A 21,678-nucleotide genomic window follows, 5' to 3' on the forward strand; every position below is an offset into this window, starting at 1 on the left:
GATTTTCTATAGTTATCTCCATTTTTGATCCATAATTGCTCTTATCCGGAATTTCTTGCTTTTCGTTCCATTGTCTCGCCATGCTCACTTCATGCCGAGTATCTCAGCAGGAATGCCATTGATTTTCTCAGTAAATACTTTTTGCCAATATTCCTGCTGAGCAGTCACATAAACAGCACCGTATATTGTTTTTCATCAAGCGGCGAAGAAAGGCATCCTTACTTTGAAGCGATAAGGTTACAGAAACCACAAGAAATTGCACAGGCTTGGCTTACAGTATATGGCTATAAAAACAAACCGAAGATTTCCTGGAATATCTGATTGTCGCAAAAATAAATTACGGTATACCAAGGGTTCATTTACAGATAACATTGAGTATGAGATGAAGGCACCGCACGATTGGCTTCTACACATAATGTTCATTTTATAATGATGGGAACAGTTTTCACTGGAAAAACGTAGCAAATATTGTGACACTATGGAAAATAGTGTTTAATTTTACAAACGTATTCCGCAATGCTTGAGCATATGTGCCGCCCCCGTGTCGGCAGCCGGGCTGCTCGGATCCCTATCCGCGGTGGCTCGAAGGGTGTCTGGACCCGGGGGTCGTGCGGCCACTCAAATGAAGGGGGTATTTACAGGGAATTGTGTTAGAGTTCGTGACGCCACCCGTGGTATGTGGTAATGTGGAGTACCACCGCTGCAATTGGGAGTACCTGGGGAAGATGGAGTGGGGCAGTCAGGTGTTAGAACCCTCTACGGGTAGGGGTGAATGCCCCGGAACTCTGTGATGGTGGCTGGGGAGTGCCGTTGGGTGCGAAGGGAGTCAATTTCGTACTCACTCAGTCTAGTAACTGACACCGACAACTGGATAAGCCAAAGTTCTGGATACTGCTGCCGCTGAGGGGAGCTAGGTAGGGTCCCGTCCCCAATGGTACTGCCTGGTGATCCGTGACCTGCCTCCTGGCACTAAGTTCACTTCTCTGTTGGTCCCGGTAGTATGGAACTAGTCGGGTCACGCTCCCCAATATGGCTAACTGTGGGAGCTTGCTCTCAGGGTTCACGTTTGGGATTTTCTGGACCATTTTAGTGGAAAGTCCTATCCCCCTCGTTGCGCTAGTACCCTGATTTTGGAGCGGGTGGAGAGCGGATCTTGAAGGCTCCGTTCTCGTCGGGTAAATTGTCAGGTTGCCTGAAGCTACTCCCTGACCTAGGGTCCACTTACCCCGTCATGCCCTGGTCCCAGTCCGGTGATGGTACAAGGCCGCCGGCTGTCCTCCTCGACAGTTCTGTGCCCCTTGTCACGATCCCCTGCGACCAGGGGTCCAGCTCCTACTAGGTCCAGACCACTATCTGCTACCTAGACGCTTCCAAGGAGCCCGGCTCCTGACCTCCTCTCTCCTTCACCTCCAACACTACCCTCTCCCTTTCTCTGACTGACTCCTGACACTCCTGACCTCCCTTTAACCAACCCCCCCAAGTGGGCGACCCTATTCCACTCAGGCTGTCCACTGGTGTGTTTGGTGGGTGTGGTGCAAAGTGTACCTAGGATTTTAATCAGCTGATGTAGGCAACACCATGTAGTTGGGGACCCATAACCAAGGAGGAGGTGAATATTGCACAGAAGGGCAGATTGCACAATACCCTGTGACGACCTGATAGTCCAGGGGCATCACCTTAAAATTATGATCTCCTCAAACTCTTATTGGGTCTTAACTCTGAGGATAATCAAGACTGGAGGCAGGGTTATCTTTTGGGCAGCACACACCCCAAAGCCTGGAAGATGGAAGATATAAAAAAGGTTTCTTCCAAAAGTGCCCATTATCCAAGAGTCATACAAGTATGGCTAATTTCACCTGTATGTCCATATTAATAACTGAAAAAAAACAGAAGAGTAACAGATTCCCTTTAAGCTTGCAGTATGTAATGGTTTATGTGTCACAATGTGGCTGCAAGAGAATAAAACACTGCTACAGTAGTTCCTTTAAAAGGAACCTGTCACCACTTTGTTGACGTATAAGCTGCAGCTACCTCCGGTGCCGGTGCCACCTCTTTTGGCCATCTTTGTTCTCCTTCTCTAGCCACGGTGCATGACGCGTCCGACATCATACACACTCGCCGGCATTCAGGTCCTGAGCAGGGCAGATCAAAGTATTGTAATGCGCCTGCGCAGGACCAGCGAGTGTGTATGACGTAGCCGCGTCATCCACACAGGCTTCAGAAAGAGGACGGAGATGGCCGAAAGAGGAGGCGCTGACACCGGACAACGGAGACGCCCATATGGCCAACCGCACGACCGTTAAGTAAGTATTATAAAGTGTTTATGTTCTCACAGCGGCCTGCACTCCTATATACAGCACGTTAGAATGCTGTATATAAGAGTCCGGTGGTGATGGCTGCAGCTTATACGCTAAAAAGGTTGTGACAGGTTCCCTTTAACAGATTTCTGCTGATCGCAGGGAATTGCTGCGCTCATAATTGGAGGAGCCGTCATATGAAAATGTTCTTAAGTCTTTTAAGTAATACTATTGGAGTTCGTGTCAAAATGATGAATTTTTTGTTTGCCAACTTCTCGGGAAAATGTTACTAATCTCCATCTTCCTTGTCTTGATTTTACCGCAGATAACGCACTCCGAAACGTAGATTCTACGATCCATTGTAGCAGTGTGTTTGAATAGTGATTGCTTTTGCTTTGTTTTGCTTTCCTGCATTTCTTTGTGACATAATTATAACTTTGGCACTGGGATGAATGGAGTTGAGACTCTGCACACAATTGTTGCTGAAAGCTATCCTCAAAAAGAGTCAAGGTCAAGATGCAATCAAATGGGAACAGCAAAAAAAAAAGGAATGAATGGGTGGACCGATCCTTCAGCTATGGCTTTACTGGTCAGGATGAAGCAGGTCAAGATCTGTTCTGTTCAGTAATGCTAATTACAAAGAGGGATACTTCTTTATTTTTTTTTCCAGGACAATTGCAAATATATTCTAAAGTTATAGCTGCCGCAGTGCCCATATTAATGCGGGGCTGGTTTTAAACTTCAGTTATGAAAAGTAGCTGTATTTCTTTTCTTCTTCTATAGCGCACTGCTAGTTATTACAGATGGGAAGAAAACTAAGATGATTTAAATGTCATTATAGAGACTAGTGGCAATGGTCACTGATCGGCTGCAGCATTCACATGACACAACAATGCCACGTCACCCTCTGGGAACAGCAGTGCTGACATCACTGGAACGGCGCCATTGTTTTTACTGTCTATGTGCCCTGACTCAATTTAAGCAGGTGTTATCCAGTAGTTGCACTAATTGAACCCAAACAGAGGCATTACAGTAAGCAGGGACCCGACAATAAGAGGTCACATTACCATTGGCAGTTGGGCTCTCGTAAAACTGGCCATTTTTGTATGCTAAGTATCTCAATTTTTGAATGTTTTTCATAGCAGAAATGCAAGTCTATATTGCCATAATCATTGTTCCATATATCGTAGCACTACAGAGTGCAACTGTCTACTGTTTGTTACTATGTTTCATGTTCAGTTTGCACCTGTTCACATATTAGAAAGTTAGGAAGTGCCATCAGTCTATAGCATGCTTTACACGTTGCAATCTCGCATACGATATCATATGCGATTTGCAACACCCCCATCTTATGTGTGGCACGTTCAATTTGTTGAACGTGCCGCACATACGATTAACCCCCGTCACACGTACTTACCTTCTATACGACCTCGATGTGGGCGGCGAACGTCCACTTCCTGGAGTGGGAGGGACGTTCGGCGTCACAACGATGTCACGCGGCAGCCGGCCAATAGATGCGGAGGGGCGGAGCTGAGCGGGACGTAAACATCCCGCCCACCTCCTTCCTTCCGCATTGTGGGCCGGGAGCCGCAGGACGCAGGTAAGATCTGTTCATCGTTCCCGGGGTGTCACACGCTGCGATGTGCGCTACCCCGGGTACAATGAACAACCTAACGTGCAATTCTAGAGAAATGAACGATGTGCGTGCGATGAACTTCTAACGTTCAATCGCAATCGCACGTACCTGTCACACACTGCAATGTAACTTACAATGCCGGATGTGCGTCACTTACGACGTGACCCCGCCGACACATCATAAGATACATTGCAGCGTGTAAAGCACCCTTAATTCTTTATTATCCAGTAGTGGACAGCCCCTTTTGAAGGGGTTTTCAATTTTTTATCTTTCCATAAAAATTCACACTTGCTGTGATAAAGATAATAACATTATCTGGTATTCACCCTCCCCATGTCCATGGCTGTGTATATGCTGTTACTCCAGTGATTTTGTGTAGGTTGCAGTGGTCTACAGCACTATTCCCGATCTCCAGAGCTTGTGCTGTCTACATAGGCCACTGATCTATGCAACATGCTGCAGCGTAGACCTGTCATTGGTGCACCATGTGCAGTTCCACAGGGGTCCAAGAGGTAAGGGGGCCAATACCACCTGAAAAGCAGGTGGGATTGTGCATTGGATTGCAAAAGGCCCATATATTGTAATTGCACAGGGGCCCTTTTCTCTGTGTTCACCAGTGCTATATACAATTGCCAGCACAGCGGCAGAAATATAGCAATGGATCCAGGACGAGTGAATACCAACAAATTTATTTTTATCATGGAAAACATGAAACTATACAAAAAGTTGAAAGTGGACTATCCATTTGAAGTGGGTATCCCAGAAATCATCTTTATCCCCGATCCACAAGATAACTTATAAATGTATGATAACTGGGGATCTGACTGCTAAGATCCCAAGAATAGATTGCTCATAATCTAGTGTAAAAAACAGAGGTAATGATCATGTGCAACCACACTCCTATATATGGTGTAAGGAGCAGTGGTAACACATGCTCACTACTGCTCCATCCATACAAGGGGCAGTTGGACCTTTTTATCTCATGACTAGTCGGGATACCAGCCACTGGGTCTTCAACAGTAATATTTTCAGAACCTATCCTGTGGACAGGTTTTCATGGGACCAACTTCCTTAAAGTTAGAGTTGCAGTTGTTCTCGAGAGTGTTCTTAGGCGTGTGCCATAAATCAATCATTCATGACCAAATTTCACCTTGTAGACTTAATAAAGTCAGACCATAATGGCCAACCCTTTTTTAATGCTGCCAGTGTGGTTAATAAGAAAAAAGGCATACTCCTATACCGGGGCAGTGTCACGCCGGTGATTCACATGGCTAGTAAGTGCCGCCCCGCTCACTGTAGGCACACCTCAGCTCCTCCCATGTCAGATCGTCATGCTAGCTGCCTCTTTGGAACACATCGAACACTGAAACATCCTCCTGTTGCTGTAGAGTGTCCACCCGGCTGTAGTGAGGTGTGGCCAGACTTGCAGGAGTTTGATCACCTGTCTCCTGCAAGTGTTGCTTCTCTGGCCTTTCCCCTTCCAGTATTGGATATATTAGGCAGCTTCTCCCTCCACACCTTGCCTGAGCTTAGGTTCAAGTCCATTAGTCTTGATCTCTATCTGGCTTCATTTGTGTTTGATTCTCTTGATACCGACCCTGGTTGTTTACCAGTTTATCCTGACCTCCCCACTCCTGACCCTAGCTTCGTATTTTTATCTTGTGCTGCCTGTCCCGACCTTGGACTGTCTCATTTATGTCTCTACTTTTGTTCTTGGTACTTTGTAAATGCAGTTTGATTTGTTAGTCAGCTGCTGCAGGTTCGATGACTGCCCTGGAGTGGTACCTGGTGACTACCCTAACGGCACAAGCCTATTATCACCAGTAGAGGTTCTAGTGAAGACCAACCAGTCACTTAGTCACACTCCTCCAGGGTAAGCCTAGCTCATGACATAGTGGGTCCACACCCACCACCATCACAGGCCGCTCCACCATCAGATGGAGGAGTTCTGATTCAGAGCTTACATGACAAATAATGTGACACCGGGGGACACCGCGCTTGGAACAGAGGAGTTGGAGGCAGTCTGAGAGGTAGATGTAATATTTCATTAAGCATACGGGTGGCTTATAAAAGGGTTGTCTAGTGATGTTCAACCCATTGGGAAAAAAAATATATATTATGCGGGATTACTGGAGCCATAGGAGCACGTCATTAAACGATGTAGTGCATCGTTTCAGAATCCTTGGGCGGGGGGGGGAATTGGTTGTGACACAAACTAATTGACTTGAACATAGAAGTCTGAACTATTAAGGCTAGGTTCACATTTCCGTTGTTTTTCCTCAGTCACATGCGTTGCTTGACGCTTGTGACTGATGCGTTTTACAACGGATGACAAGAATAAGAATTCATTGTCGGACTCCGTTGTAGAACGTGAGAGAGAGCGATCAGCTGATCGCTCTCATTAGCCGGCCGCCTGGTGATCAGGTGATCGCTCACAGCGGCCCGCTGACCGGGTGATCAGCCGATCGCTCACAGCAGCCCGGTGACCGGGTGATCAGCCGATCGCTCACAGCAGCCCGCCGCCGGGTGATCAGCCGATCGTTCACAGCAGCCGGCCGTCGGGCGATCAGCTGATTGTTCGGCCGCTGAGAGAGAGCATGCGCAGCGGAATCAAAAGGATTCTGCTGCTCAAAAAACACTACATGATGCGTTCTTGCCGCCCGATGGTCAATCGTTCCATGACTGATCAGTCGGGCGGACGATGCAACGCAAGGGCATCAGTCACAATATGCCACTCATACAAGTATATGGGAACAAACGGATTCCGTTGTTTACCAGAGCCGCGGATTGTGACTGATACAAATTGACGGAAATGTGAACCTAGCCTAAGCCTTTTCCATTGTCAAACCTAAAAAGTTACCTGTGTACATTACATGAGTATGAAAACAGAGACATCAGACAGGGGTGACATTCCGCACAGAAATCACAAATGTATTTGTTACATACGGCTTTTCTTTGGAAACATTGAATTGTTCTAGAAGCGAGATGCGAGTTCTGGTTTCAGTGTTTTGTGCTGCCTCCACCTATACTGCTGGGGTCCTCAATGCTTCTTGCAGCAGAGGCAATGGTGTAAGCAATTACAGAAATTTCCTTTTTCACTTGTTTCCAGCGTCTTTCCTGGTTTGGATCGTTTTCAATATCAAACATTGCTGAAGCCAATCCTGGAAAACTGGAGGCGGCGTACAGATTGTGCTGATTAGGGGCATAAATCACATGCCTGGGGAGATGAGAAAAATATCTGTCAGTGCAAGGTTTGATCCGCAGACAAAAGAAGCTAAACTTTTAACTGCCACACAATGCACATTGTAATGTTATTTTCTCCGGAACTGGAGAGATTGGAAAATATGACCTTTTTATTATATATTTTTATATACTTAGTCATATACATCTGTTTTATGATACCTTTGCGTTACTTGTCAGCTCCTTATAGAAGGGAGCAATAGTGATAGCAGCCGCTATGGAGCCCAGGGACTGAGTGGGCGACGCAGGTGCAGAAACAAGTTTGATGATGACTTTCTGCTGAATTATCCAGCTGTTTGCACTAGTAATCTTCAGCTTATTTTACAGGAATATGAATTTTATTTTTGCTTGTAGAATGGCTGTGACCCATACATTCCTGGGCAAAATTATGCCACTAAAGTGGGGTAAACTTTCATAACTTTGCTAGTTGGGCGTCGATGCTCCCGACACCGCTCTGCTAACTCCAACTAAACTGGTGGGGATTAGGTCACAAAAATTTGGTGATATATTATAGGGAATCTGTCAGCAAGTTTTTGCTACCTCACCTGAGAGCAGCGCCTCCTGAGGAAGACTAACGCAAGAAACGTGCGTCAGGGTATCAGCAAACAGGACCACTCGTTAAGGTAGCAAATCTGTTTTGCATAACTTAAAGCACACACGGGATATACAATAGAATCGCTCTTATATTTTGAAACTACTTTAATCCCATCTAGCACTATATAATTTATCACTGGCATATTTATTTTTTGATAAAGCATAATTTATTATTAGGCAATATGTAATGAATGGAATAAAATAAGGGAATATTGTTGTCCAATAATTGTTTTTTATTATTTAAATTGAACCTTTTAATATATTTATCAATAAAATCTAGTGTTTTATTCTTATACATTTGTCATGTCACTATCCTTTTTATTTGTCTCTCATTCTGGCTCATGATTGGGAATTTTTTGATTGTTGATTTCACTATGGTGACTTGTTGCTGAGTTTTTGATTGCTCATCTGAGAGCAGCATAATGTGGGCAAAGAGATTCTGTTTCTGACTATGTATCACTTAGATTACTGGCTCCCAGCCGTTCTGACACTGTGCATTTTTGGCTTTAGTCATGTAGCAGAGTCCAAAGGGCTGTTCATGCCCACAGCTGGCTCTCTATAGACATTGTACATTGACTGTGAGGTGTCAATCAGAGGAGGGGGCATACTGGATAAAATGAGGGAGCTAGCCACAGCTATGATAAGCATCCGGCTGCTTAAAGCAAACATGACTAATAAACAAAAGATCGGACAGTGACCATACAGGCATGCCTCAACTTTCACTCTTAAACCTTACAGCATGCTTGAGTCAACATATATAGTAAAAACCTGCTGACTGATTCCCTTTAAGGTGTTTTATGCCAGAATTCTGGCGTAAACACCTTGATGAATCTGTCCCATCGAGCTAAATTGCAATATCCGATATAATCATGTATAACAGTGGTGATATTAGCTTGGCTAAGGACCAGGGGGCACTCACTGCGAGTGGAAGAAAAGCGATTCTGGCAGCTAAATCGGAAAGGGTTATTTACAGTTAGAGCAGTCAGACTGTGGAATGCCGACCACAAGAGGTAGTAATGGCAGATACTATAACAGCTTTTATATCAGGGCTGGATGATTTCCTCAGCACACACAACATTGTTGATTATAAGTGACATAGGGACAAAATGTAGAATTGATGGAGGAAGGTTGAACTAGATGGACCTAGGTCTTTTTTTAACCTAAGTAACTAGAGTATATTTATGGCATAAGTATATTCTTCCTTCTAATCTTATTCAGAATATCCCCCCATAACGCCTTAACCCCTTCACCACTTGGTGACTTTTCATTTCCGGCAGTATAGCCATATGAGGGCTTTTTTTGGGGGGGGGGGGACGAGTTGTACTTTTGAATGACAAAGTGGAATTTAAGGGGTGAAAAATATTCTGAAATTTGTCAAAAACAAGAATTACGCTTTTGTTGCCATTTTCTGAGACCTGCGTGTGGGCTTATTTTTTTGCATCCTGAGCTGATGCTTTGAATTATACAATTTTTTGGGGGATAAATGTAATGTTTTGATGGCATCCTATTGCAATGTTGCAGCAACCAAAACAATATAATTCTGGTGATTTTTTTTTTTTTTTTCTTTTTCATTATGCTATTTACCGATCAAATTAATTTATTTTATATAGTGGAACCTTGGTTTAAGAGTAACTTGGTTTGAGAGCGTTTTGCAAAACAAGCAAAGCTTTTTAAAAATTTGTAACTTGGTTTAAGAGCAATGCTTTACAATAAGAGCAAATCCTCACAGCGCACACTTCCGTTTCTGTCCTTTCACCGCGCTCTGACCTGCTCTGGAGGTAACTTTCTGTACATATGTACTGTATACAGTATACCATTGCACAGTATATACTATATAGCAGCATGTCTATCAATTTGCATTTGTAGATACAGTATTGTACTTTCTTTCTAACTAGTGCAGAACATTGCTTATACTGCAAGCTAATTGCCTGTCCAGTATTATTTCCTATCCCACATTTGGCCCTTATTTTTTTTGTGTATTGTACTAGAATAAAGGTTGTCATATTTATATATCATTTTTTCCCTGTATAGTGCACCTCCCATACACCAACAATTCTATTGTAAGCTATTGTGCAGTTTAATCTGTTTTATGTTTTTTACTGTACAGTATTTTGTATTAGTGCACTGTGATAATTTTATATGAATACAGTACATTATATTACTGTAATAAGTTTGTATAAATACAGTAAATATGTTTGGGTTGTGGAACGAATTGTCTGTGTTTCAATTATTTCCTATGGGAAAATTTGCTTTGATATAAGAGTAACTTGGTTTAAGAGAATTCTCCCGGAATCAATGAAGCTCGTAATCCGAGGTTCCACTGTATTTTGATTGGCTGGTGATACCAAATATGTGTATTTTTTATTTTTTTCTTAATTTTTATTTTCAATGGGGGGTTAAAGGGGGGGGTGATTTGAACTTTTTTTGTGTTTTTTGAAAAAAGAAAATTTTTTTATTTATTTTTTTTTGCTTTTAAGAGTCCCTGTTGGCAGTTTTGAAGCTGATACAGTCTGATTGATTCAGCACTGCTCTGTACGGCACAAATACGGTCTTCCTATGACCACCAGCACTCATTGGCATTCATAGGAACTACGTCATAACAGTGACAGGGTCATTAACTAGTTTGAGAGAATAACTCTACAACACTTCAATATATTGTTAGAGGTTTTCTTTTGGGGTTTTTTTCGTGACGTTGTTCTTCAAGTTAGTGGTAAATTATGCTCAATATTATTTGCATTTATGAAAATATTGAAACTTTGGCAAGAAAAATTGAAAATTTCACAGTTTTGTAACTTTTAATTTTTATGCCCTTAAACTAGATAGTTACACCACAAAATAGTTATATAATATTCCCACATGTCTACTTTACATCAGCATCATTTTTGAAATGTGTAGGGATATATATTAGTATATAAATTTTATTTATTTTTTTCTGTTAACTGCTGGATTCAGCGGTGGCCGTGGTTAACCTCAGTGACAGCTCAGCTGATCGCGCGGCTGTCTTCAGTTGCTGTGTGGAGGTGACAGGAGCGGCGGTGTCTGCTGCTTCTCCGGTCACCTCCATGCAGCAGAGCTGGAAGCGACGCTGGACCATCCTGGATTACGCCGGACATGGAGGGCTTTGTCGGGGTTAATAAATTGGTAATGAGGGAATTTGTTAGTGTTTTTATTTCTAATAAAGGATTTTTCGGGTGTGTGTGTGTTTATTTACTGTCACTTACAGATTAATCATGGAAGGTATCTCGGGGAGACACCTGACATGATTAATCTAGGACTTATTGGCAGCTATGGGCTGCCATTAACTCCTTATTACCCCGATTTGCCAACGTACCAGGGCAAATTGGGAAGAGCCGGGTACTGTCCCAGAACAGCCGCATCTAATGGATGCGGCCATTCTGGGCGGCTGCTGACTGATATTGTTAGGCTGGGGGGCTCCCCATAACGTGGAGCTCCCCATCCTGAGAATACCAGCCTTCAGCCGTATGGCTTTATCTGGCTGGCATTAAAATTGGGGGGGACCGCACGCCAGTTTTTTTAATTATTTATTTATTTCTAATTTTTTTTTTTTTCAATTCAACAAGCTTTATGGGCTTGTTTGAACTGAAAAATACATGAAACAATTGTTGACAAAACTGCAGCCAAAAACGCACCAAAAAAGCAGCAAAAACGCACCAAAAAAGCACCTACATTTCTTGTGACATTTCCAGGCTTTCTGACAAGGTGCAGTTTTGGCTGCAGTTTGTGAACACGAAAAAGAAGCAGCGTGCGCATGTAGCCTAGAGCTCAAAATTGGTAGGAATCGTTAGCGGACACTGTCGCTTTTGCAAAGTCCCTGATGTGCCTAAACAGTAGAGACTCCCCACAAGTGACCTAATTTTGCACCCGTTGAGGAAGAAATCTAAAGGTGTGGTGAGTGTCTTGATCCCACAGGTGCTTCACAAAAAATTAAAACCTTCTCCCGTGAAACTTAGAACGTTTTTTTTTCCCCAAAAAAATATTTTTAGCTACACTTTTCATTTTTATAATGGTATTTTTCATAATGGTAACAAGAGAAAATGGACCACATAAATTGTGCAATTTTTTCTGAGTGCAGGAATACCCATGTGCCCAAAACCTTTATTGCCAAGATGGATAAGACTCAGCCATTAGTGTATGACAGCGACTTTATACCCTTTACTGAAAACACATGAGTGCTTGGCTAATTGTTTAGCACCTCCACAATGCAAGATCTTTTGATATCATAGTGAGATATGTAAATTTTACTGTAAATGAACCAGTGTATGGTTTCTTTGCTATAAACCTGATTTTTGGACAAATAAATACAAGATAAAAAAAAATCTTTTCTGTGGGAACACTGTATTGGAGCCGTGTGGATTCTTCCTTCCCATCTATTATGAGTCACACCTAGAAAAGCTGGAAATGTGGAAAGTCACACATTCCGTGCTACATATCTCAGATACATGTAGACCTAGACACATCCTACTATTGTTGTTCTGAATAATTAAAACTGTTTCATTAATAGCTGCTGAGAATAAAAAAACGTGAGAGGTCATGCCTGCAGTGTTTAAAGAAACATTGGTGCAAATTAAGTAAATTATGCCAAGAAGCCCCAATACAAACTAGATGGCCATCTGGTCTTGCTGAAACAGACTTTAATTTTATATGGGACCTTAAAAGAAATGGTTTGTCAGAATTATTTAAATTAGGTTTTTAGTTCCATGTAATGTTTTTTTTTTATGTAACAAACAAAAAGTAACTCTGCAATCAAGGTGATGATTCATATGTGTGGAAGATGGTAAGGAGATCCTTGTAAAAGATTACCCAGGTGATGATGTTGAGGCGTTCTTGACTGTGTTTGAAAGGGACACGGAACAGGAGAAGCTACCTTCGGCGTAGTGTGCGGAGGGGCCCATGCCATGGCTTACGGGGGAACCGCAGATGGTACTGTATATTATGACCTGCCCTTGCACGACACCAAAGTGTACGCCAAGTTCAAAAAATGTAAGATCTTGGAGTGCTCATGGACTAACTCTGACCGTCAGGCCCAGTGTTGCACTCGTTGCGCCCTATCATGGTGACAGACCTCCCCGGTCACTAATGTTTGACTCATTACATCTAGTTCAAACGTGGTTGAAACAGGAACCCTCCTCCCCATCGCAGATGGTGAAGCGCTTTGTAATGGACAGGCTCTTACACTCCCTCCCGAGGCTGAGGATATCTCTGGCAAAACCAGGACTGCATCAGAGTGTGGATGACCTGGTGGGTTTGATCAAAAAGCTACCAGGTGGTTGAGAAGTACTTGGGTAAACAAGAGGTCATAGCATCTCTATAGTGGGGTTCCCAAATGAAACTAGGGCCACAGATGGAGGAGAGGGGGGAAGGGCATCCAAGGTCTCAAGACCAAAGGCCCTAGCTAATCATAAAATTTCTAGAAGGTGTCCGGCCCCAGGTCATATAGTTGCCTGTTGCCTCATGACTACCGAGCCGATGGATTGCAACAAGGGTCATCGCTGCTGGTATTATGCATATCCGGGCTGCAGTGCTGACTCTCTACCCAGCAAGGGGCTACAGGCATCTCCCATTTCAGTGAATAGAGTGTCAATGATTAGTCTGTTGGACTCAGAGAGTTTGGTAACCCTATTAATGATTGGGTTAGGGTTAAGCTGGTGTCACACATAACGACGACGACAACGACGTCGCTGCAACGTCACCATATTCTGTGACGTTGCAGCGACCTCAACAGCGACGTCGCTGTGTGTGACACATAACAACGATCAGACCCCTGCTGCGAAATCGTTGCTCGGACCTGAATGCTCCAGGTCATTTTTTGATTGCTGCTATCCCGCTGCGCCATGCTGATAAGCTGATAATCCTTTTGTTTGACACCGCAGCAGGGACGCTACGCTACGTCTGAAACCACACAACGACCGTCGACGTCGCTATGATCGCTGCTCCGTCGCTGCTTTTTATATCATGTTTGACAGCTTACTAGCGATCATCTATGGTCGCTGCTACGTCACAGAATATGGTGACGTTGCAGCGACGTCGTTGTCGTCGTCGTTATGTGTGACCCCACCTTTAACCCTAAGGGTCACACTTCCTTACCAGCTGATTCCTGAAAAGATGTTAGGGGGGCGTCCATTGTATCCATGGGGACACTAAGCACTACCCTGTGGCCTGGGTGGACATAAAGACAAACTGTGGCACTAAGTCCCATGAAGTTGGTGTAGTCAAGAACATATTACATGCTGTTAAAATAGGGCAGGACTTTGCCTGGCTTTGGGACTTGTGGGAGAGAAGGGAATTACTGGGTTACTCGGACAACAACCATGGCACATCAAAATAAACCCCGTCACAGCCTGAGTCTCATGGGTTTCCCTTTTGTGTTTTGGTGGGTGATAAAAATGAGCCCAACTGCCTGAGGCCAACATTTCTGAGCTAGGGGTGTCTGAAGGAAACTTTGGAACTGCTCAACTCACGGACCTAACTCTTAAAGGGGCATTTGATGTAGTAATTTTTAACTGGGTTGCTCAAGAACTAGGGACTGAGACCACAAACCCATAGTTTGCCATAAATTGTCTAAGGTAGGCATTAGGTATTGTTCACAGAGGCAATGTGGATAAGCTTGAATGGGCAGCTTTTTTGACTTCATAAAATTTCCAGGGATACAACAACCAACCCAGCCACTTCTGGGCACAAAGGTATAACCGTAAACAAACAGTTCAGTCAGCAAGCACATATGTCAGTGCGTGCTCACCCGAACAGTTTACAGTCAGTTTTCTTGGAGTAAACTTTTCATAAACAAGAGGTAGGTGCTACAAGTATCTGTGTCCCCTTCCTCTTGAGCTCCAGTTCTGAACAAATGTATTCCAGTTTGTAATCTATTCCCAGTGAACAACCTGGTCCATCAGCAGTTTCCAGACACCGCAATCTGCTCCATCCCTAACAGACTCAAAAACTCAGGTGAACTCATGCCCTTGATTTTAGTCAAAGCTAGCCAGGTGCATGTAATCAAGCCCTGTAATACTAGGATTTAGGCTGGGGCCACACGGGGATTACTGCGATCCCCTCGCATGACACTCGGCTCACGCTGGCTGTACAGCAGAGCCGAGTGTCATGCGAGTGTCCCTGCGACTGAGGTCCGATCGTACGAGTAGACCTCAGCTGCGGGGGACGGGCTGGCACTGAGGAGGGACGGGCCAGTGCTGCGGAGGTGGGTGCTGACACATAGGCTAATATTGGTCCGAGTGAAATGCGATTTATTTTTTTAATTTTTTTTTAATTTTATTGCACTTCATTCGCACCGATTTTCATGCCGTGTGGTTTAGGCCTTAAACTAGTCCTACTGGGCTTTGCTGTATACCCTCCACCTCTGCTCAAAGACCACTTGTGCCTCTATTTTTGGGTACCATTTTACAGCTGTTTTGTATATGGGAATGTGACATTTTCTGGACCAGTTGCACCTGGAATGTTGACTATGACTGGGCCAGTAAGCAAGGGGTTTTGAGTGGGTCCCTATCCTTCCTAACCTTTTAGTAGGTTGCCATAATATATGGTAAAGGTCATGCTTTTTTACAACCAACTGTGACATATTTTCAGCTTGTCATATTTTTTGACATCCTGTAGGACAAAGTCATAGTATGATTTCTGTGGTTCCTTTTAAAGGTATGGAGCTAGGAACTCTGGCCATTGCCCTGACGGCAGTTTCTCCCTGTCTACTACCTTCTCAAAGACAGTCAGGAAAGCCTCGATGTTGTCCTTCAGAGCCATTTTCTGAAAGACCTCCCATATCGTTCACCTCACAGTTGTACCTTCACTTTGGCTCGCAGGAGGTGCAATTTCTCTGGACCAGACAGGTTCTGCCAAGTGAGACATTTGCTGCTGTTGTTGCTGCTGTTTCAGGAGTTTAATTTCTTGTTGGTCCTGCCACTGCCCCTGAGGCTGCTGCTGAACCAGTTACATAATCTCCTCCATGCTTTCAGACTGCGATTTCCATGCTGTATTTGCCTTTACCCAGGACATTCAATGTTTAATCTGTAATCACAAGTGCTCTTTGGGACTTCTGGCCTGTAGTCAAAGATTCACGCTCTCTGGTATGCATTAGGTAGCGTTCACACAGGCAATGTGATTTGGTTCAAACTTGCCGTTTTATTGATTTCATAAATGTACTAGAGGTTCAATAACCAAAAGCAACCTCTTCTGGGCACACAGTTATAACCGCAAACAGTTCATTCAGCAGGCACATATATGTTAGTACGGGCTCAGCTAAACAGTTTAGGGTATGTTCACATGCAACATATTATTTTTTTACCACAAATATGCAGCGTTTTGTCCCAAAAAAAAGCACCAAAAGTGCTCCGCCTCAAAAACACATCAAAAACGCAATGTGGTTTTGATGTGTTTGTGACGCCCTGGACCCCAGGAGTCACAGGTAACAACACCCACCACACACACACACACACACACACACACACACACACACACACCCATCCCTTGTGAGGACACACCCGTCACCCGAAAGGGAGACCTGATGCCTCCCTCAGGGCAAGTAGGGCACACCAGGTGGGTGGAGTCAGGCGGAAAGACATGCCCACCGAGGAGACTACTGTCCTGAGGCAGGAAATACAAACAGATTGAGTTGTAGAGTGACAGTGACAGGATGTGTAGAGGAGCAGAGCTGTCAGGGACCCGGGTTGGAGCCTGGGATCCGCGTAATGTCAGGCAGGCAGACGGTGGTGGCCGCCTGCAGGAGTACCGGTATAGCAACTGGTGGAACCGCCAGGGTTGGAGCCCGCCGGCCCTGAATCGGAGAGTCAACCATTTACCGGAGCACCAGAAACTAGGTACTCAGACCCCGTCCTAGCTTAGAAGCCACTGAGTGTAAGCAAATTAACTGATTGCAGTCTGGACCTCACGGGTTCATCCTCACCTAAAGTCCCGAAAGAAGGCAACAGCCCACCGATACCGGGTGAGAGCCCCCGCCAAGGGCCAAACATCCGACGGGCCAGCGCCTGCGGGCAACCAAGGGCTCTTCCGGTAGCTAAACACCGGGGAGTGGGCTACCACTGCTCATGCAAGGGAGCCAAAAACCAAAACGAGAGGTGCAAGGGAAAGGGGCCACCATCAGCCTCACAAGGGACACAAGCAGCCGGCTGCGGGACCCGACCATACCCAAACTTTGGTTCACCAGTGACTCTGAGTGTGAATTAATAGTGAGTAAACCAGTGCCATCCGGGCACGACATCGCACCGCAGCACGGCGCCCTGCACCCCGACAACATCATCGCTCATCCCACCAGGCCCCGGGACACACCGCCCCTACCCAAGGAGGGGCTAACATCCAGGCTGCGCCTTCAACACCGATCCCGGGAGCCCCCATCACTCCAGCGCCAGTGGTGGTGCATCCCGTCACCACGACCCGTGGGTGGCGTCACGACCCGTCCAACGACAACGCGGCCTCCGGCTGCGGACCTCGTACCACACCACCAACCCACTGCCTCCCCTTAACAGAGCGACGTGGCCCCCGGTCCAGAGGCGCTCGAGCCACCGACAACCCGAGCCCGGACCTCGAGCGGCTCGGCCCGGCAAGGGAGCGGCCGAGCCCCTCTCAAAGCGGTACACATCGACTCTTCTAGCGTCACGAACAGGATTCGGACAGTCCACTTACCTGTGGAAGTGCGCCTTGGAAGTATCCGTCAGCGGCGTCCTGCCGAAAAAGTTGAAGTTCCGCCATCTTGGCGCGAACGTTTTCCGCTCGAGTCTTCTTCCCCATGCAGTGAAGGCGCGAAGGTGAAGCCCCGCCCCAAAAGGAGGAGTGCTGGGAGAAAACCAAGGGGGAGGCGGGCGGAGAGGCTGCCTGATGTGACCAAGAAAATAAAAAGGCAGGGACTCCAGGACCCTGCATCCGTTCCATTCCTGGACCCCGTCGGTGTAGAAGCAGCATGTCTGCCCCGTCCGGGCAGCCCGAGGGTTCGGAGCCCACTCCCGGAACCGCGGCGTGGATAAGAGCCCGGACAGCGGAGATTTGTCAGTGCCACCGGAGCCAGACACGCCTCCTGATGGAGCAGTGGACCGCAGAGGTGGAGGAGCTGGCTGCGATCGCCCGGGCGTATGAGATGGAGGCCGAGTTGGAGGAGCTGGTGAGTGACCCACACCTCTATGTCCCCCAGGGACCGGCCGCTGCGGCTGAGGGATCCGGTCCCCTCCTGGCCTCTGTGCGGCCTCCTCCGTTGACCGCCGCTGCTGGTCCACCTGGCCTGCTGCCCCCTGTAATGGCAGCAGAGCCCGGGATGCCGCGTGAAGAAGGCCTGGAGGTCAGAGTGAGGCCCAGCCGAGAGGGGGCCGACAGTAGCAACTCCGGTACCGATACCGAGCCAATCTCAGGGTCAGAGGAGGCCGATGAAGGTCACCTCAACGGCAGTGCCCCGGCGGCCACTTACATGTCGCAAAGCGGTGGGAATGGATACCGGATGGCCCTTTCCCACCATGCCTGTTGCATGCTGGAAATGTTTGAGGCAGAGGTTGAATCCGCGTCGGAGGAAGAGCTGGAGTAAGAGGGTAGCCCGTTGGCTAAAAAGGACCCGTCCCCGTTGGGACTTGTGTTAATTCCCTGGTTGCATCTGTTGCGTGAGTGACTGCTCATGGACAAGGCCGTGGACTTGCTGGCCACCCAAAAACTATTGGGCTTGTAAAGATTGCCCCATCCTGCCCCTTTTACCATACCTTCCCGTTCCGTTAGCCTCCGGAGAGGCAGATTGGAGGTAGGACCCGCAGCAGAGCAGGCTGGGGTCCGGTCACCACCGGGACCGGTGACCATCCTCTGGGGAGCCCTTTGACAACTGCCTGGTGCGCCGTACTGTACCCGTTCCCGCCTGGGTGATTTGGCCATGTTCCTGTTTCCGGACTGGGGAAAAAAGGGGTGCTGCCCATTTCTTAGGGGCAGCATCAGGGCTAGGTTGTTTGGGTGGGAAAGGCGGAAGGACATGAACCCGTTCCGTTAATAAAGTTATGCAACGTTAAAGTAAAATGCCTCCCGTTATGGGAAGACCTTCAGAAATGTTATATTTTGTAAAAATTATATTATAATTGTAAATGTTTCCCGTTTTACCGTTGACAGAAAAAGAAAACAAAAATAAACCGGAGTTGGTCGCGCAGCCCGCGGACGGTCTGCATTAAACCAAGGGGGAATGTGATGCCCTGGACCCCAGGGGTCACAGGTAACAACACCCACCACACAACACACACCCCCCATCCCTTGTGAGGACACACTCGTCACCCGAAAGGGAGACTTGATGCCTCCCTCAGGGCAAGTAGGGCACACCAGGTGGGTGGAGTCAGGCGGAAAGACATGCCCACCGAGGAGACTACTGTCCTGAGGCAGGAAATACAAACAGATTGAGTTGTAGAGTGACAGTGACAGGAGGTGTAGAGGAGCAGAGCTGTCAGGGACCCGGGTTGGAGCCTGGGATCCCCGTAACGTCAGGCAGGCAGACGGTGGTGGCCGCCTGCAGGAGTACCGGTATAGCAACCGGCGGAACCATAGGGACCGGGCCAGGGTTGGAGCCCGCCGGCCCTGAACCGTGGAGTCAGCCGTTTACCGGAACACCAGAAACCGGGTACCCAGACCCCGTCCTAGCTTAGAAGCCACTGAGTGTAGGCAAATTAAATGATTGCAGTCTGGACCTCACAGGGTTCATCCTCACCCAAAGTCCCGAAAGAAGGCAACAGCCCACTGATACCGGGTGAGAGCCACCGCCAAGGGCTAAACATCTGATGGGCCAGCGCCTACGGGCAACCGAGGGCTCTTCTGGTAGCTAAACGCCGGGGAGTGGGCTACCACTGCTCAGGCAGGGGAGCAAAAAACCAAAACAAGAGGTGCAAGGGAAAGGGGCCACCATCAGCCTCACAAGGGATACCAGCAGCCGGCTGCGGGACCCGACCATACCCGAACTTTGGTTCACCAGTGACTCTGAGTGTGGATTAATAGTGAGTACACCAGTGCCATCCGGGCATGACATCGCACCGCAGCACGGCGCCCTGCACCCCGACAACATCATCGCCCGGGCCTCGGGACACACCGCCCCTACCCACGGAGGGGCTAACATCCAGGCTGCGCCTTCAACACCGATCCCGGGAGCCCCCCTTCACTCCAGCCGCAGCGGTGGTGCATCCCATCACCACGACTCGTGGGTGGCGTCACGACCCGTCCAACGACAACGCGGCCCCCGGCTGCGGACCTCGTCCCACACCACCACCCCACTGCCTCCCCTTAACAGAGCGACGTGGCCCCCGGTCCGGAGGCGCTCGAGCCACCGACAACCCGAGCCCGGACCTCGAGTGGCTCGGCCCGGCAAGGGAGCGGCCGAGCCCCTCTCAGGGCGGTACATGTTTTTACAGCATTTTGCCCAATTGGTTTTTTAAGTCAAATCTATTGACTGGAAGGGCTCAAAAATGCAGGCAAAAAGGCAGAAGTAATTGACATGCTGAATCTTGGGTGCGTCTTCAAAAACGCAGCCAAAAAAAGATGCCCAGTGTGGACATCAAAACAGAAATCTCATAGACTTTGCTGGGAGAAGGAAATGCATGTATTTTTGTGCATCTTTGTGACCTCAAAAATGCACCAAAAACGCAGGAAAAGATTACCTATGTGAACTTAGCCACACAGTCTGTTTTCCTGGAGCAACCATTCCAAAAACAATGCATACGGTCCTAAACGTCTGTGTCCCCTTCTGTCTTTGATCCTGTAGCTGCTAGCACCAAACATATGTATTCAACTCTGTGCCCAGGTCCCACTGAACAGCCTGGTCACACAGCGGTTTTTACACAATGCACACTGCTCAATCCCTAGCAGACTCAGAGACTAAAGGCCCCGTCACATGTAGCGATATCGCTAGCGAGCATACCCGCAAATCACTGCCCGTGGCGCACAATATCGTTCTGAGCCGTCACATGGACCTACCTGCCTAGCGACGTCGCTGTGGCCTGCGAACCGCCTCCTTTCTAAGGGGGAGGTTCGTGCGGCGTCACAGCGGCGTCACTAAGCGGCCGCCCAATAGAAGCGGAGAGGCGGAGATGAGCGGGCCGAACATCCCGCCCACCTCCTTCCTTCCGCATTGCCGTCGGCCACAGGTAAGCCGTAGTTCGTCGTTCCCGCGGTGTCACAAGTAGCGATGTGTGCTGCCTCGAGAGCGATGAACAACCTGCGACCTCAACAATCAACGATTTTTTGAAAATGAACGACGTGTCAACGATGGACGATTTGGTGAGTATTTTCCAACGTTAACGGTCGCTCGTTGGTGTCACACGCAAAGACGTCGCTAACGATGCCGGATGTGCATCACGGAATCCGTGACCCCGGCAATATATCGTTAGATACGTCGTTGCGTGTGACGGGGCCTTAAGGTGAACATGTTCCCTGGACAATTAAGCAAAGCTAGCCAGGTGCAAGTAATCAAGACCTGAAGGGCTAGGATTTAATCTAGTCCTCCCTGCAATTGCTACAGTGTGTGTGTGTGTGTGTGTGTGTGTGTGTGTGTGTGTGTGTGTGTGTGTGTGTGTGTACAGTGCCTACAAGTAGTATTCAACCCCCTGCCGATTTAGCAGGTTTGATAAGATGCAAATAAGTTAGAGCCTGCAAACTTCAAACAAGAGCAGGATTTATTAACAGATGCATAAATCTTACAAACCAACAAGTTATGTTGCTCAGTTAAATTTTAATAAATTTTCAACATAAAAGTGTGGGTCAATTATTATTCAACCCCTAGGTTTAATATTTTGTGGAATAACCCTTGTTTACAATTACAGCTAATAATCGTCTTTTATAAGACCTGATCAGGCCGACACAGGTCTCTGGAGTTATCTTGGCCCACTCCTCCATGCAGATCTTCTCCAAGTTATCTAGGTTCTTTGGGTG

At 47.0% G+C, this 21,678-nt stretch overlaps 1 protein-coding gene across 1 annotated transcript in view; it reads right to left on the reverse strand.

The window, feature by feature from the left end:
* Positions 1-4,676: 4,676 nt before the first annotated feature.
* LOC142257844 (putative N-acetylated-alpha-linked acidic dipeptidase) overlaps positions 4,677-21,678 on the reverse strand; it is a 193,230-nt gene continuing 176,228 nt past the window's right edge. Inside the window, exon 18 of the mRNA XM_075330092.1 lies at positions 4,677-7,150. Within this exon, the coding sequence (XP_075186207.1) occupies positions 6,934-7,150 (217 nt within the window). The 3' untranslated portion in view covers positions 4,677-6,933. The remainder of the gene's footprint in view (positions 7,151-21,678) is intronic.

This window comes from Anomaloglossus baeobatrachus, chromosome 12 (genome assembly GCF_048569485.1).
Source record: "Anomaloglossus baeobatrachus isolate aAnoBae1 chromosome 12, aAnoBae1.hap1, whole genome shotgun sequence".
In the NCBI taxonomy this organism is placed as follows: domain Eukaryota; kingdom Metazoa; phylum Chordata; class Amphibia; order Anura; family Aromobatidae; genus Anomaloglossus; species Anomaloglossus baeobatrachus.